An 18,379-nucleotide genomic window follows, 5' to 3' on the forward strand; every position below is an offset into this window, starting at 1 on the left:
GGAAGTACTTCTTCACGCAGCTTATACAGTAGTTAAACCATGTGATTCACTGCCCTGGGATGTAGTGACAGCCACCAATATGGATGTCTTTAAAAGGGGATTGGGCAAACTGATGAAGGAGAGGCTATCAGTGGCTACTAGCCTTGAGGGCCATGTGCTTCCTCTTTCCCAGAGGTGGCCTGCCTGCATACACCAGTTGCTGAAGAGCTTGGGCAGGAGGAGGTCTTGGATCCTATGGGCAGCTGGTTTGCCACCATGAGTGCTGGACTAGATGGGCCCTTGGTCTAATCTGACATGGCTTTTCTTACGTTCTTTTATTTACCCAGAGAAGTCTCAGATTTTATCTGGCAGCTAAATACAAACAAAGTCAATGCTTACAGAGACAGAGTTTGGGCATCACCACCAGGAAGGCCCTTTCTCTGGTAACTATTCATTTGATCTCTGGAGGTAGGGGCACCCAGAACCTTGACTCCAATGAAGATCTTAACAGAGGCACATTCATATAGGATCATGTGGTCCTTCAAAGATCCCAGACCAAAGGCATCGATGGCTTTGATCCATAAGGGTTCAAAGTAAAAGCACTTTGCATTTACTTAACATTTATATTATGTTTTAGAACAATTATAATGTTCAATTATATTTTAGAACAATTATGTTATATTATATAACAATTATATAATATAATGTTTTATATTATAATATAAAATAGGTTGGTGTTATCGTAGCTGAAATAGGATAGGAGATATTCAGGTTCTGCAAACAAGCAACCAGGCCAGCTAGAATTCTGGTACTAAGGCTGTCACCTTTTAGCTAGGCAGACTTGAAACAGAGCAGTAGGCAAAGCTTCTCCTATTGTTCATCCGCGTTATTTGGCTTCAGTTGTTTCATTACTTGCAAATGGGCCAGTGCTAAAGATGTACTAACCTGCACCAAACCTCCTCATCTGCAAACTAGTGAACTTTCTCATTGACAATTGTTCTTCTATAGTTTCAAGAAGCTTTTTTAATCTGGCAAGAAAGATCTTCTTCCATTCAGGACAAAGCCATTAACTATAGTTGGGCAATCAGACCCTCTTTCTTTTTTAATCAGTGTTGCATTGCAATAGTTTATCACCAATGGGACTTGACCATGCAAGGCAAGTAAGCATTCACAGTAATGTTTTTGAGAGCCCGTGTGGTGCAAAGGACTGGGATTTGGGCAATCTGGATTGTAGTCCCCAGTCAGCCATGGAGCCAACTGGGTGACTTTGCACCAGTCACAGACTCTCAGCTAACCTACCTCACAGGGTTGTTGTTTTGAGGATTAGATTGAGAGCAGCAGGAGGAGAATGATGTAACCTTCCTTGAGTTTCCGGGAGGGGAAAGAAGGCAGGACATAATGTATAGAATACAAGGTTTCATGTATACCACCATAATATGATGATGATGATGTGTTTTATCTATAGAGTTCCACATGTTCCAGGTTTATATTGTGGCAAAGAATGAAACCCAATTTTTCTGTCAATGATCCCAGCCCTCACCTTGAAAGGAACAATCCAGATGCTACCAATTCCTTGGTTTGTTTTCTTATTTCACCAGGGAAAGAGGTGAAACTGTTCTTCCATACTAATATTGTCAACTCAAACTAAGTGTCCTAATGTTAATTTTGTTAGGTTGTGAGGCTCACAGTGTCCAATATGACACATAACTTTGGTTGGCTTCAATAGCTCAGAGGTTGGCATTCTGGGTCATTTTCTTGCAATACCATTTATTGCCTAGAACAATGGATACTATGAAAAATGGATTTGTTGAAAGTTGAGTTATATATCATTCCTATAAGTTCTGAGCTCAAGTGGGAGAGAAGTGGTGGTGGTGGGACAATCCTCTGGCTCCAAATCAGTATCTGTGGGGCCACAGAACAATTCAGATTCTTGGCTTGCTGTTGGAGACACTGCTTCAACTTCACAAGGGGCAATCAGCCATTGACCTGCTTCCCCTTGCAGATGGCATTAAAAGAGCCAAGTTGACTGCCCTCAAGGGCCTTGGAGAAGGGGAATGGGAGGCATTGCAGTGGGCAACACAGGGAAGAGACTGGAGAGTCCAGGATATGCGTGTCTGAGAGCCTCCTCTGAACTACCTTCACAAGACAGGCATACCTAACAAGAAGTGAAAGGCAGAACAAGAAGACAAAGATTGTCTCCATTAGACTTCCTGCCCTGCATAGGATGACCATAAACCTATTTTATCTCCACAACAAAAACCCTTTGAGGTAGGTAAGACTGAGAGGCAGTAACATCAAACTGGCACACATGGAGATGACTGATTGCGATGTCCCTGGACTTTATTATCACTAGGTACAGAACACGAATATGAGTATTCCCCGGGAGAGCCAGTGAGGTATAGTAGTTAAGACTGCAGGACTTGGATTCAGGTGATCTTGGTTCTAGTCCCCACTCAACCATGGAGCCAACTGGGTGACTTTGGGCCAGTCACACACTATCAGCTCAGCTAGTTCTGGGGATAAGATTGAGAGCAGGAGGAGGAGAATGATGTAAGCAACTCTGAGTTCTTGAAAAAGGAAAGGGTGGGATATAAATCTAATAAATAAATATTCCGCATCAAGCACCATGCAGCCAAAATGCTCAGTTCCAGCTCAGGATGTAAAACAAGTTTCTAGCTGACACAGAATTTAGCAAACTAGTGGATTTGTAAGAAGAGCAAATGTTCTTTCATGAGAACATTTCTTACATTGAGATGCTCACTGGTTGCTGTGAGCTACATGATTAGACTATCCAAACACACACCTTCTTGTAGGATGAACCCATTCTCATATTCTTGCATTTTTTTCCTGGAAGTGCTTGTATTGGAAGGTAGGGGCAAGAGCAGCTGAATTTCTGGATGAATCTCCACCGTTAACTAATACTGGAGACTTCACAAGCAATACATTACAATATGTGTGTGCTGCACCATCAACAGCCATCTACTCTTAGGAACTAGGGCCAAGCTTTAAAAAAAACTGAGGGGGAATTGTTTTATTTTTTTCTGAACACAACTCCGTCTCCCTCACCAAGACAGTCTTCCCTCACCAAGACAGTCTGTGGTGTGTTGGTGTGTTTTAATTATTGAACCACTTCTGAATCAAGCCAAGGTAAGTCCACTCATCACTAGCCCAGCACTGTTAAGCAGGCAGCCAGATTTATCTGGAAATTCACAAGCTCCATGTAAGCAAGCTACCCCCAGTTGCCTCAAGGTTCTGAATATTGCTCCTGAAGTTGCTGATACCTTTCCCAGAGGTCTGGAATAGGGCTTTAATGCCATTCATTCATTCATTCATTCATTCAACTTCCATACTGCCCAGTAGCTGAAGCTCTCTGTTGTTGTTGTTGTTAGTCGCGAAGTCGTGTCTGACCCATTGCAACCCTATGGACAACATTCCTCCAGGCCTTCCTGTCCTCCACCATCCCCTGGAGTCCACTTAAGCTCACACCAACTGCTTCAGTGACTCCATCTAGCCACCTCATTCTCTGCCGCCCCCTTCTTCTTTTGCCATCTATTGTTCCCAGCATTAGGCTCTTCTCCAGGGAGTCCTTCCTTCTCATTAGGTGGCCAAAGAATTTGAGTTTCATCTTCAAGTTTCATCTTGAGTTTCATCTTCATCTGGCCTTCTAAAGATCAGTCAGGTTTGATCTCCTCTAGGACTGAGCAGTTTGACACCTTGCAGTCCAAGGGACTCGCAGGAGTCTCCACCAGCACAATTCAAAGGCCTCAGTTCTTCGGCGCTCAGCCTTCCTTATGGTCCAGCTTTCATAGCCATATATTGCAACTGGGAAAACCATAGCCTTGACTCTTGTCATCTCGTTTGACCACATCCAGCTTGCCTTGATTCATGGATCTTACATTCTAGACTCCTATGGAGTATAGATCTTTGCAGCATTGGACTCTCCTTTCACCACCAGATACATCTGCAAATGAGTGTTCTTTCGGCTTTGACCCAGTCGCTTCATTCTTTTTGGTGCTACTAATACTAGCCCTCTGCTCTTCCCCAGTAGCATATTGGACACCTTCGGACCTGAGGGGCTCATCTTCCGGCGTCATATCTTTTTGCCTTTTGGTACGGTCCATGGGGTTTTCATGGCAAAGATGCTGGAGTGGGTTGCCATTTCCTTCTCCAGGGGATCACGTTTTATCAGAGCTCTCTGCTATGACCTGTCCGTCTTGGGTGACCCTGCACGGCATAGCTCATAGCTTCATTGAGCTACGCAAGCGCCTTCACCACGACAAGGCAGTGATCCATGAAGGAGGAAGCTCTCTGAGTGGTTTACAAATATGAAAACTTTAAAAATACATTATTATTAAAACCATACACACACACACATTAAACATACGTCACACTGAAACACACACACAAATCTGTTTTTAAAAAGGGCAAGAACCTATTAAAATATCAAGACCTGCCAAAAGCCTTAAAGGAAATGGTCTGAATCTGGTCCCCAAAATAATAATGTTCATGCCAGGTGGGACCCATTGGGGGAGGGGCTATTGCATAATTTGAGGGCCACCAAGAAGGTGCTCATGGTCGACTTCTTTGTCCTCTTAGTGGCTGGCCAAAACCTTGATGAAAAGAAAGTTATTTCTAAATCAACTACAGAAACTGAAATATTAAACATGGTCTTCCTCTCCCTAATTTATGCAGATTGCAAAAAATACAGGTTCACCCGGAATTTGGATTATCATTTTAAGTGATTGCTTGGTTGTTTTAAGGTGGAGAAAATGCTTGTACTCCAGGCTATGCCACCCAGTAGTGTAACCTTACCATGCAAATACGTTAGGGAACATTCCCATTTCTCCATGCCCTGCTTTATTTGTTCTTTCTGCCCCTGCGCATTCTTACTTCTACCCTATTGCACCAACATACCAGGTTTTCATTCTCTTCATAATTCAGATAGGGTGAACAACCCAGAGATATTCTGGCTGAGCAGTGCACCTACCACTTCCACTGATTTCTGTGGGACTGATTGGCTTGGATGGAGTGACCTAGCTCTGGATGCCATAAGGAGATGAAAATATAAATCATTGCTAAAAAGGGGGCATTACTTTGCTCCTTCTGTGCTTCATTCACACAAGCAAGATGTGTGACTGAAGCCACCTCCTTTTGCATTCAGTTTGAGACTTTCAGATCTAAAGTTAGTAGCTGTATGACTAAGTACTATTTACCAAAGCCAAAGCGAGGAAAGGGAAAGCGTCATTTTATGGAAACTCTACCTTCTGCATGTTTCAACAGAAAAATAGGCCTATAATTCCCAGCATGCTGGCTGGGGCATGCTGGGAACTGTAGACTTTTTTCTGCCTAAACATGCATAAGACTGTGCCTATGGTGAAGCCTGGAAACATGATGTTCATATTAAAGCAAAGCCATGTAACTGATAAGAATGTGTGCCAGCAGAGAAGACAGACAGTTGTGCAGTTCAGTTCTATGCAGGCATACTAGGAAATAAGTTCCACAATGCATTCAATTGGGTTTACTCCCATATGTGTGCTTAGATCGGCTTCTCTCTTGGGGATACATCTTAATAACACATCTACTCCCCAGCAGGCAAAAATAATGGGATTAATTATTTTAACTCTTCTGATTCTACTTGCAAATAAATGTAAGATTTCCATTATAGGTTCAGATTTGGATTTCCATTATGAGTTCAGAATTTATCTTTTGTCCCAGTCACACACAGAGAGAAAGCAAGTCAGTTGTCATTTGGCATACTTGATGTCCCGATTATTCTTCCAGATTAATAAGTTTATTTTCGTATTTAGCAGACCTTGTAAGGGACTAGGTGCATGAGCCTACAACGGTCTGAAAAGGTGTAATGGCACAATGCAGGCAGTTGTAATACTACACTAAGTGCCTGAGCACGTTTACTCAGAAGTAACTATGCAGCCGATGGCAACTTTAGGAAGCAAATCCTAAGAGACCCAGTGCATGCAGTGTAGTGGTTGGAGTGCTGTGCTGGGATCCAGGGGATCTACTTCCCACTTGGCCACAAAACTCACTGGTTGAACTTCTGGCCAGTCACAAACTCTCAGCCTAGCTTACCTCACAGGGCTGCTGTGAGGATAAGATCGTGAGGAGGAGTATGACAGCCAGCTCGAGCTCCTTGAAGAAGAAGAAAAGGCGGCGTATCAACATAATCGATGAATCCTTCGTCTGCTCGTGCACAGGAAACTACTAGAGGGCCGCAGCCAGCGAGCTCCGCGATCCACCGGAGCGGTGGGCGCTCAGCCCCCCGCGGCTGGCTGGCTGGCTGCGGCCTTGCCCGGGCCCCGCGCGGCTGCCTCCGCGGCCGAGAGCGCGCTTCAGCGCTCCTTCCGGCCGGCCCCACAGGTGCCCGCGAGCGAGCGAGCGAGCGAGCGAGCTCCATTTCGTCCCCGGGGGCCGCTCCGTTTCCCGCACGCGCCGCGGCCCCGACCGCGCGCCCCACGGCCGGCCCCGGCAGAGGCGCTGCGCACGCTTGCCCGGCACGCTCCCGGGCGCCGAGAGCCCCTCGGGCCAGCCGCGCCGCGGCGCGCAGCCCCCCCCCCCCCCCCCCGGCCCCCCCGCCGCCGGGCGGAAGGCGCGCGCCGCCCCCGAGGCGAAACTTCGCCGCCTCTCCTCGGCTCGTCCCTGCGCCCTGCCAAGACCGGTCTCCCGGGGGCAAAGCGCGGCGCGGGCGCCCGGGCAGGCTCGCAGAGCGCCCAGCGCCGCCGCGCCCACCCGCGGGCGCCCTTCCCCGCCGTGCGAGCCCGCGGCGCCCCGCTCGCTTTCGCAGCCCCCTGGAGGCCGGCGCGCGCGGGCCTGTCTCCAGGCACGCGCCCTCCGCCGCCTGTTCCGCAGCGCGGCACGCTTCCAGCGCACACGCTCCGGCAGGTAGCTCCGGCCCCGCGCACGCGCGAGCGCGCGCAGGTGCACCCCCTGCCTGCCAGCGGAGCGTCCCCTCTAACTTAGGGGCAACTGAACGGCTTCTCGGAGGCGCCCCGCTACCCGGTGGCTTGTGCAACTTTCTTTTCTCTCTGCCTAGCCTCCTCTTCCTCCACCGCCACCACGCCCCAGCCCGCCCCCCTCCCCCGCCCTCAGCGCCGGTGCGGACCGAAAGAAAGCAAGCGAGCGAGCGAGCAAGAAGAAAGCCCAAACAAACGCGCAGCCTTCGCTCTTTTGCCCATTGGCTGCCCGCACGCGACAAACCCCGCGGGCTCCAATGGCTGCGCTGACACGCGACTGGCGCGAGGAGGGCGGGAGGCGGAGGGTGGGGCGCTGAGAAGGGGTGTGCGTGCGGAGGGAGGCGGTGGAGAGGGTGGGGGACCCCGGCGCGTGCCGCTTTTTAAAGGGGGCGCAGCGCCCTCCGCAACCGGAGAAGCCCGGTGGTGCGCGGGGCCGTGCGTGCGCGTGGAGCGAGCGCTGCGCCCGGGGAGCTGCCGTCGTCCCGTGCAGGAGCGCGCGGGGCGTCCGCTCTGCCGTTCTCCGGGGCTGGCAGGTGGGTGGGGGGGCAGCCCGGGGGGCGCGCGGCGGGAGAGACGGAGGCGCCCCGAGCCCCGCCGCTGCTGCCCGGGCCGCCCGGCGCCGCGATGAGCCACCTGCGCGCCGCCCCTGCGCCCGGCGAGTGGGGCGAAGGCGGCCGCGGCTTGGGCTCGCAGCAGCCGCAGCAGCACTTGGAGGAGAGCCTCCTGCTGGGGCAGGACGCGGCGGCGGCGGCGGGTCGGAGCAGCGCCTTCTCCTCCGCCTGGCTGAGCATCTGCTGCCCCGGCCGCGTCCCCTCGTCGCCCAGGTACCTGCTGTCGGGAGCAGCTGAGCGGGAGGAGGACGAGGAAGACGAGGAGGAGGAGGACGACGACGACGACGAGCTTCTGGAGGCAGCGGCCCCGGAGCCGCTGGGCGCCGGCGCGGGGGCCCGGGGCCTGAGCGGCGCGCCGGGCAAGCGGCCGTGCGCGCTGCAGCACCCGCCGCGGCAGCACCCGCTCTCCGCCGACGGCGCCCCGTGCGAGGCGCAGGCGCAGCCGCGGGCCCGCGCGCCCTGCCCCGGCGGCGCGGGCGGCGCGGCTCTCCTCCGCCACGGCGCGCAGGCCAGCGGCGTGCAGAAGCAGAGGCGCCTGGCGGCCAACGCCCGCGAGCGGCGGCGGATGCACGGGCTGAACCACGCCTTCGACCAGCTGCGCAACGTGATCCCCTCCTTCAACAACGACAAGAAGCTCTCCAAGTACGAGACGCTGCAGATGGCGCAGATCTACATCAGCGCCCTGGCCGAGCTCCTGCACAGCCCCGCGCCGCCGCCCGCCGACAGCGCCCCCAGCGGCAAGGGCGCCCTGCCGCCCGTCGGGCACGCTTACGAGCGCTCCCCGTGCGCCGCGGCGGGAGGGGCGGCCGTGCCGCAGCCGTCGCCCAGGTGCCAGGCGTCGGGGCACTGCCGGACGCGTTTCCCGGCGGAGCCGTCCGGTGGCGGCGCCGCAGGAGCCTTCTCGGTGCAGCTGGACCCGCTGCATTTCCCCTCGTTCGCGCAAAAGGCCCCTTCGCCGACCCAACTCCTGCAGCCGTCGGGGCAGCAGCAGCAAGAGCGGAGGAAACCTTCCCCGCCCGCCCACCGCAGCGACGGGGAGTTCTCGCCCCGCTCCCACTACAGTGACTCTGACGAGGCCAGCTAGACGTGGCGTCGCGACGAAGCAGGGCAGCGAGGACGGCGGCGGCGCCCACAGGGCCGACGCGTGGCCACACCAGGCTGAGGGCAGGCTGGGGAAGCGAGCGCTGCTCCTTAGTGGAAGCGTCCGACGGGAAGAAGGCCGCGGGGTCCCGGCCACGTGGGGAACGGGGTGTGTGCTGCGCGTGCGGGACTCGTCTCAGCAGCCTTCGGGCTTCGGGCGCCTCCCGAGCAGCCTCCCGTTCACGGCAGAGCAACTTTTCCATTTCAGCAGCGCTGGTCTAGAACGGCGGAGCGCTTTTTCTTTTGCGCACTCTTGCCTCAAAGCGCGATGAGTTCGGATGCTTGGTTGCAGGGACCCTTGCCTGCAAATAAGCGAGTCCAGCATCTCAGCCTTTTAAGGCACAATCCTGTGCTTGTTTAGACCAAAACTGGGGGGCCCTGCCATTCCCAGCCTTCCCCAGCCAGCACGGGGAGTTGTAGACTTTTTCCCCTTACCTAAATACGCATAGGATTGCGCCCTCGGTAGTGTTCTAGAGAGCATCATGGGACCGAAAGTATCTCCCTTTTTACTAACAGTAAGTTGCTTTCCCGCTGGAATCCGTTACATATACAACGACAATAAAAAGTGTTTCAGATGGTCCATCTTCCGGGATAACAGTGCAAATTATGGACCTGATGAAAATGATGCACTACTTTTAAAAAGCGTTAACTTGGGCAGAATCGTTGGCAAGGTTGAGTCGAGCCTGGAGGTTATTCTAGGAGGGTTTGATCGGATGGGCTCGTGGTTCTCCCACCGTCCAGGCTCCCACGGCGAGCGCACTGTGCGGTGGGACCGCGCGGAAATGCTAAGGCTGCAGCCCTATGCGCGGGCGAGCGCGCACGCGGACGGTGGAAGCGTAATGGACATAATGGCGCTTAATCTCGAGTAGACTCGCATAGTATTGGGCTGTAAACAAACGTACTGTGCTAACTTATTTGGGTTTACTCAAGAGTCAGCCCCTTTGACCTCCCCGGAACTTACTACCGGGTCTGTGCGTAGAACTGCAGCCTTGGCACCAAATTCCTCATTATGGTTTCTTGGAAATAAATTTACTGAAATTAGCTAGACCTTTTCTGGAAAAAGTATGGAAGACATGACCCATGACTTTCCGATTGTCCCACTATAACGTTTCATCCCAAGCACAATTACTCGGAAGTAAATGTTCCTAACTTCAGTCGCAAGCTGTGCTGGCCATTTGTGTGTCAAACTCTCATTATGCTCCATGGGGTTCCATTTAGTTTAATGCCAAGCACGTCACCTGAACTTCATTGCAAATTAGCCGTTCTCTTGGACGGTCCGTCAACAGATACGAGCAGCCACAATTTCAAGGCTCCAGTCCTCAAGCCGCTTAGTCTGGATCAGTCGCACAAACATCTCTGGCACGAGACTGGAATAAGTGTCTTAAGGACTGTAGCTTTGCTAGATGGTGAGAGTTGGGCGGTCATTTCTGTGAAACGCACCGGCTTTCTCGTGAGGGGACGTGAGCGCGATTTGCCCTGGCCCTTCTCTCTTCCCGATTGCATTTCTTCAAGGACCACCCTCCCCGCTGCCGCCTCCGCTGCCATGGATATCCGAGCAAGTCCCGCCGCTCGGATTTAGGACTGACGCATTACAGCGCTATTGTACCGTGCCTGGTCGGAACGAAGTCCCACCGAGCCCCGGGGTCTTGCTCCCAACTCCTCGGACTGGGTCGTGGCCCTTCTTCCACGCCAGCGCCCTTCTGCCTTCTTCCTTGGGATTCCCTTGGACCGGCGCATCCCTAGCCAGACGGCCCTGCCCTGCCGCCTTTTCGCTAACAGGGGGCTGACGGAATCCTTATCCAAACGGGGAGTCCAGCCGGCAGCGGAGCATGAGGGGAAGGGTATCCAAGCAGGGGGCATTTCGCCCTCGCGCCCTCGCCCCTGCTCCCCGTGCTGTAACTAGGGGGAGCGAGCCTTCCCCGTTCCCTTTCTCCCAAGCCGACGGTCAGCGTCGTTTGCAGGTGGAATTTGGCGCAAGCACTTTAAAGCCGCCCTGGAATGGAGGAGACGCGGCTCCCAAGAGAAATGCTACCAACTCCTGCCAATTGGAACGTACCAATGTTAGACTCAGCCATGTCTGTAATCGCTATTTTAATCTCATTTGCAAGCAGCTGAGAAAAAAACTGAGGGGAAAGCTACAGTTCGGTCTCTCTGTTGTGTCAAAGTTTTATGCCCGCTTCATTTCGCCTTTGTGATGTTTTAGGTCCAGGAGAATTATTTATTAAGGAGTGTTTGCTACTCGTCCTGCTTTTATCTTTTTTAAATAACCTTTTTACACGAAACGTTTATTTTAGCAAAGCCAGCTGCCATTGTTTATGTAAGGATTTTTTTTTTTAAGAGAGAGAGAGAGACAGGGAACGATCAAATAATACTAATAAAAAACCTTTTCAAAGATTACTTTTGGTGCGGGGCTTCTTTGTCGGAATCGCGATAAGAAGCGAAATAAAGGCATTTTTATACATTCTGCGAAGTTGGGGACACGCGCAGGGCATGTCTATGAATGTTTGCTCGGAAGTAACTGCGATGTTTGCTCAGGGGTGTTTTACTTACTGGTGTTTCGAATTGCAGTCTTCCTTTCCTGGTAATCAAGCGTTTGGTCAGAGGATGTGAAGGTAACACAATGGTGTTTTGTACTTCACAGGTTTCCTTTGCTTGATGATTAATATATTGTGTGGCCATCATTATTAATATATTAGCGTACTTAATAATACCACTGCTAGAGAAATTCCTCAGATGGACCAGTCTGACATCCGTCTGGGAAGCACGTAGTGAATATTTTTATAAACAGACACTTACTTTTTCATCATTGCTTCCAGAGTGGTTTGAATCGTCTTACGTTCTTGCTACAGAGTAATTACAAGCCAAGACAATAACCGCGATCAGTATCTGAGAAGATCTATTGCACAACCATGTTCTTCTGAAGTAATCAGAGTGGCCACACCAAAGCATTACTGCAGAATCCACAAAGCTGCTGGACAGGAGCAGTTCCACGCTTCAAACCAGGGCTCTCCTCAGTTCTAGCCATTTGCAACTGCCAATGTACCTCCTTGATTTTACTTCTGACTTGCAAAGAAGTGTGCTTTGCCTAGAAGGAAAATCACTACAGAGTCTGTTATTCTAGCATAGATCGTGTTTGTTTGTTTAGCATTAATATGCTGCCTTCTTCCCTCCATCAGACCCCAGGTAGTCCTCTTCCTCCCATTTTATCCTCACAACAACCCTGTGAGGTAGGTTAGGCTGAGGGGGAGTGACTGGCCCAAAGTCACCCAGTGAGCTTCATAACCAAGAGTGGACAAGAGCCCATATCTCGCAGGTCCTAGCTTGTCATTCTGACCACTATACTGTATTGCCTTGCCTGATCTTACAAAGCAATCATTTACATGTTTACTCACAAGTAAGTCCAGACTAGATTAAGCCCCATTAATTTCCACAAGTCTTCTCTATGCAGGACAAGCATTGGTTCCAACCCATTGGTTCCAAGCAGTCCATGGCACATCACTCTTGAGGCTGACAAGCTCATTTCGTGGTAACTGACTTACTACTTTGCCTAATCCTCTAAATCCCTCTGAACCCATGGCGATCAATTCATCTTGTGTAGTGAATGCCTAATGCAGGGATGAGGAGTTGGTGCTTTATCTGACCCACTACTGACAGTATGACCAAAGGGCAGGGATGATTAGAGTTGTAGTCCAACAATATGAGGAAAGCTAACCCTACCTTAAGTCCCATTCATTGGATACAACTCCAAGAACACATTAAAACTCTAGCAGAGTTGCTCCAAAGGTACTTTGGATACTTAGGCAAAAGCACCACAATTCCCAGCTAAGAATCCAAGACTTTTTTCCCTCTCTAAACATGCAAGGTATTGCACCCTTTGTATTTATGAAGAAGGCTGTCATTGTATACTTACCTACTTAGAAAACTGAAAGTTTAACACAAAAACTTTAACACACTTTTGGTAAATATCCATAGGATTGCTTTGCACATAGTACATATGCATCTGTCCAGAACCATGGAAGCTGTAACCAATGGGACAACATCTCCTCTTTCTACCAGCAGCTGGCAGGATGTTTGGTGAAAGTCCACAAAAGAGAGCAATTGAGTTGCACTGAAATAGACAACCTTCCACTGATGGAGACCCAGTCACTCCCAATCTTTCAAACATAGATCTTAGAGCAGTTCCACAACAGATCACCACATGCTGGATGCTAAACTGGCTGAGGCTGTACTCCTCCCGATAAAGTAATGGGAGTGATGATCTAAAACTTGGAGTCCAGTTTAGGCTTGTATCCAGTGTTAATCTAATTTAAGTCCTGTTCACTTCAATGGAATTATTCTGAGTAGGACTCGTACTTGTTACAAACCCAGGCCAGGAAAGGGTAGGCCTGATTCTGATGTCAGAGCTTAACTGGATGTAGTTGCTTTTGTACCACATAGGGTTTGTGAGCTGATTCTGAAATACTCTGTGAGGGTGCAAATATGAATTTCTGGCCCTTTCAAAGTGTGAACACTGGAAAAGTAGGAAAAAACTAACCAGAAAGTGCACATTTCTGAGTAAAGAATCTTCTTTATAAACAGAGGAGGAGGAGGAGGAAGAGGAGGAGGATGCTCCTGGGAATTAGCTTTTTCTGTCCCTCTGATTCTCTCCAAGGAAATATCATTGAATAAGAAAGGGATTTTTTTCCTTCCTCTTTTCTTTTTGAAGCAGCCAATGTTCTCTCATTTTCATCAGGGCTCAGCTCTCAAGAGTGCAGTAGTGCCTTTATTGATGCACCTTGTTCCTTTGTTGATCTTGGAGCCATTATTTCTCATTTGTATGCTGGAAGCCTCCCTTCCTGAACTTCTTGATGTTTCAGACAAACACCTGTATCAGACATCCTGGCCAGTGGTCTGGAAGTATGTGACTTAAGGCACAATCCTGTACATGTATAGACATTAAAAAGCTTACAACTCCCAAGCTGTCCCAGCCAACAATGCTGGTCAGATTAGGCTCTTGTGTCTAGGCATGCACATGATTGCAATTCAAAATATCTGGTCATATCAGATTTGGGAAGGCTGCTTGTTTGGTTTGTGGTGGTTGGGACCAGAAACACTGACAAGCCTGACAAAAGTCAGAATCCTGTACACTTGCTTGAGTAAACCCAACAAAATTTAATGGGACTTACTTCCCAGTAAATGTTATCTCCAGATATGTTGAATTACAGTTCCCAGAATCCCCAGCCAGGCACACTTGGCCTCTGGGAACTGTAGTCCAGCACATCTGGAGGGCACTAGGTAGGGGTAGGCTCACCTTAAGTTCCATTCATTTCCATGAGTCTGCTTTCAGTAGGTCTAACTCCGGTGGCAACCTATCATTGCACTGTAAGCCAATAAAAAAGATTGCTGGTTTTGGTTGAGCTTCAGCGCTTGGATACATAAATTATAAGCCTACCTGTATTCCACTCTCAAGCCAAAGTCTAACCTTGTCTGCTCAAAAATAAGTCACACTGAATTAAATTAAGCAGTGTGGTATGGTGATTGAAGCGCCAGGCGGGCCTTGAGAGAGCCAGCATTAAACCTTCATTTGGCCATGGAGCTCCCTGGCTTTGAGCCAGTCACTAATTCTCAGGTTAACCTACTTCACAGGGTTGTTGTGAGAATAAAATGGAGAGGAGGAGGAGGAGGATCATGTAAACTGTTTTGAGTTCCTTGCCAGACGAGGGAAAGGATGTAAAGGTGATAAAATTAGGTTTACTACTACAAGGCTGGCAGGTATAGGATTTCAGCTGTTAAATGGGGCTCCCCAGCAGCTTCCATTCAAGCTCAGACTGTTTCAAAGGACACTGCTCAACTCTTGTATATAAACAAGAGTATATAAACAGTATATAAACTCACTCAGGCTGGATTAACCCCAGGCTAAGCATTATTTGTGTGGAGTATGATCAAAGGTGGGTACTTTCTCCTTTGCTGGCAAGACTGGCCTCTGCCTCCGTGAGTACAGCTTCTCGAAGAGTTTGCTTTCGTGCTCCCAGCTGCTTTTCTTGGCCTGCTCCTGTGTTTCCCAGACACCCGCAAATGTCACTGGTTCCCACCACCACTTATCTCCCAGCTGGGAAAAGCTTCACCTCTTCCATTTCGGTGGGTCAGCTTTCAGAAGCTTAGAGCACCAAAACAGTTGTGGGGTGCATAATAATAATAATAACAACAACAACAACAACAACAACAACAAAGTAGTAGTAGTATTTTTCTCTTGAATGTGTGTAAAAGTTAGTGGCCCCATTTTTCCAATCTTGTATTTTAAACGGGCAGTTCTGAACATTTGGAAACGAGATCCAGCACCAGAAACAGGCATTAACACTGCATTCCTGCTCTTCCTTCCCAACATCGCTTGCTTTCCTTGTCCTTCCCTGACCTGCCTCACACGAGACTGCACCTTACCCGGGCACACCTGTTTCCCCGCTGCGACCTCGTGAGGTCGGCCACCTTGACGCCGATTGGCACGAGGGCGCCCTGCAGGCCAGCCTTCCCCCAGCGGGCGCCCTGCGGAGGGACGCGGCGTTGGGGCCAGCACGTCTGCAGAGGGCCCACGCGGGGAAGGCCTGGCAGAGGGGGCCCGGCAGCGCGAGGACTCGAGCCGCCGGCCCGGACTCGGGCTGGACTGCGCCCGCTAATTCGGAAGACGCCTCAGCCGCCGAGAGCGAGGCCTCCCGCGCGGAGAGGATCGCAGGCTCCCTTAGGAGCCTGCTTCGCTCTCCGTCCAGCCGAGAAGGTCGCCTCGCCTGCCGCCTGTCCCTCCTTCCTTGGGCGGATGCTTATGCCTCCTCTCGGCCAGGCTGGAAAGCAGAGCAGTTCGCGGAGTAGGGGCGAGGGAGCGGAGGGGGCGGGTATGCTCGCTGGCTCCCTCGATACCCCCGCTAATCAAAGCAAGAGCGGCTGGCTCCGGGAAGCCCCGCCTGGCCCTGGACGGCGGCCGCCCCCGCCGCCCGCGCAGGAACCGAGCAGGTGAGGGTGTCACTTTCCCGTCCCGAAACAAAGCACCTGCCCCCTTGATAACCTTTTGCGCGGCCGGGTTCGCCCGGCCCGAGATAAACATCGGCCATCTTCGGGTTACTTGGAGCGCCACCGAAGCCGCCTGCAACGCCCAGCCCGCGGCCGCCGTGGGCTGCCTCTCCGCGGCCCCCGCGCCGCCCCCAGCTCCGGAGTCTGTTGACTGAGCGGGGGACGCACCGTCCCGGGCAAGGTGAAAAGTTCAGCAGGACTGGCCTTCTCTCGGCTGCGCTGGCGCTGGGCTGGCGCACCCCACTCCCCGCACAAAAGCCCCTGCAGCCGCGGAGCGCAGGCTGGGCGCGCTGCGCGGAGTGGAGAGGGGCCCGAGGGCCTCCTGGGCGCCTGGTGCGGGGCCGGGCGCGAGCGTGGCAGGCTCGGGCTGCAGCTCCCACCGCGTCTCCGGCTGGGAGGCGCTGGCGCACAGGACGTGCGCTCGGGGAAAGCGGATTCGCCACCAGGCGCGAGAGAGGGCTCCCAGGAAAGTTGCTTTTGCTCAGCTAGAGCGTGGGCAAGCCATACATTTTGTGCAACCGGTTGCACATTCTGTCCTGCACAAGGGGTTCTGCCGGCATGGTGGGCCACGCTTGAGAGCGGGGTTCCGCTACCGCCATTTCAGTTTGCACCATGGCGCTGTTTCAGCGGTTGGGTGCTGGATGATGTCCTTTGCTCTCGATAGGAGGAGCCCTGCTGGATCAGAACAAGGCCTATCTAGGCGAGCAATCTTTTCGCGTGGCGGCCAGCCAGATGCCAGCAGGATGCCTTCAAGCAGAACTGGGTGCAGAATTCCCCTCCTGTAACTGGAACTGAGAGGCATCCCACCTCTGATATGGGAGGAACTATATAGTCATCGTGGCTAGTAGCCATTGCTAGGATCTTTGTAGGATTTGTAGCATCTTTCAAAGCTATCTGCATTGGCAGTTGTAATTGTGACTTGGGATAGCGGATCCTGTGGATCCACTCCACTCTGGAGTGGGTGAAGAAGTATTTCCCTTCCTCTGTCCTGCATTTCCCATCCTTCAGTGTGACTGGGGACCCTGGCTTCTCCTATTGCGAGAACAGGAAGGAAAAACCTTCTCCCTATACATTTTGCCCACATTGAGCATAATTCCACACACCAAAAATTATAAACAGTCCTGCACATCGATCCATTTTAATCTTTGTACTTTGTACATCACCTCATTCACTCATTGATCAAAAAGTTCTTTAAAAACAGATAATTATAAATGTGATTTAAAAGTTCTTAATAAACAGATAATTATAACTGCCTGTCCTGTTTTGCCTTTCTCATCTTTTTTGCAAGCAAGCCTTGCAACCTTCCAAGTCCTACTGAGATTAATGCAGCTATTTCATTCTGTACTAGATAAGTGCCATGCTGGATCAGACCAGAGCTGCAGATAGTCCAGCCTGCTGTTCAAACAGGAGCCAATCAGCTGCGAAGCCCACAAGTGGTTCAGTGGTGCAGCAAGAACATCCTGCTCATGTGCCCGGCATTTAGCCTCCCAGCACACAGTTGCCTCTTTGTGACAGGTGCAAATGTCATTTGCTCACATGGATCCTTGCTTTTCTCCCCCTTGTAAAACTATGGTGTGGAGTAGTGGTTAAGAGCGCAGGACTGGAACAGGTGATCTGGATTCTAGTCCCCACTCAGTCATGGAGCTCACTGGGTGTCTTCAGGCCAGTCACAGACTCTCGGCCCAACCTACCTCACTGGGTTGTTGTGCAAATAAAATTGAAAAAAAGAGGAGAAGAATTATGAAAGCTGCTTTGAGTTCCTTAGAAGGAAAAAAGGTGGGATATAATTATAATAAACACACAAATACTGGGGAGTAAAAAAAAAAAACTCCCACTGATTCCAATAGTCAGTCTTCCACTGGAAACCCAAGTGCATGTTAACTGTTATGTCTAATTGGTCTTACTCCCAAGTAAATTTAGATAAAAAGGAAGTTTTAGAACAGATGGTTTCTGCTTTAAGGCAATGTCTATTCTGCAATAATCCTAATCTTGCAGTTGATTAAATTTGTTGATGTGGCATTATTGTAAACTGCATCAGGGCCATTTTAGATTGAAACTTTAGGGGGAAATATTGCAAAAAAATATAAACCAAATCCAGGCTTATCTGAGAATATGATCCATGGAAAAAAATAGATTAAGGGCCTCAGGATTGCACTGCTGAGATTAGAACCTTTCCCGGGGCAGGGATGTGTGGTGCCTGTGTCTCCATTTGGTTTGGATGACATGTAATATATAGAAGAAAGATGCGGGTGGTATGTTGAGGGTCCCAGCTCACTCACTATGTGATCATAGGCCACTCATGATCTGTCACACCCAGCCTACCTCACAGGGTTGTTGTGAGGATAAAAGAGGACGATGTAGCAATTAGTGACTTGGACTGATATTAGAGCCTTGGACTAGAGCAGGTTCTGCTCCCCACTCGATCATGAAGCTTCCCGAATGCCATTGCTCCAGTCACTGACCTTCCTCACAGGGCTGTTGTGAGGATAAAACGGAGAAGAAAATTTACACAAAGGCAGGATATAAATGAAATAAACTAAGAATAAAGTAGGGGCAGATCATGTCAGCCTCTTCGAACTTCCGGGAGAGAATACATATTGTAATCCGTTATTTTAAACGAAAACTTTAAGAAGATCTGAAAAG

General features: G+C 50.8%; 1 protein-coding gene across 1 annotated transcript; it reads left to right on the top strand.

The window, feature by feature from the left end:
- Positions 1 to 7,571: 7,571 nt before the first annotated feature.
- ATOH1 (atonal bHLH transcription factor 1) lies at positions 7,572 to 8,642 on the top strand. The gene has a single exon (XM_044428494.1). It carries the CDS (start codon positions 7,572 to 7,574, stop codon positions 8,640 to 8,642), a length of 1,071 nt encoding a protein of 356 aa, XP_044284429.1.
- Positions 8,643 to 18,379: the final 9,737 nt, after the last annotated feature.

Source organism: Varanus komodoensis, unplaced genomic scaffold, assembly GCF_004798865.1.
Source record: "Varanus komodoensis strain SLA01 unplaced genomic scaffold, ASM479886v1 scaffold2, whole genome shotgun sequence".
Taxonomy (NCBI): domain Eukaryota; kingdom Metazoa; phylum Chordata; class Lepidosauria; order Squamata; family Varanidae; genus Varanus; species Varanus komodoensis.

Bases quoted from the DNA above. Each gene is read 5' to 3' on its own strand.
- ATOH1 (XM_044428494.1), top strand. From the start codon at position 7,572: ATGAGCCACCTGCGCGCCGCCCCTGCGCCCGGCGAGTGGGGCGAAGGC.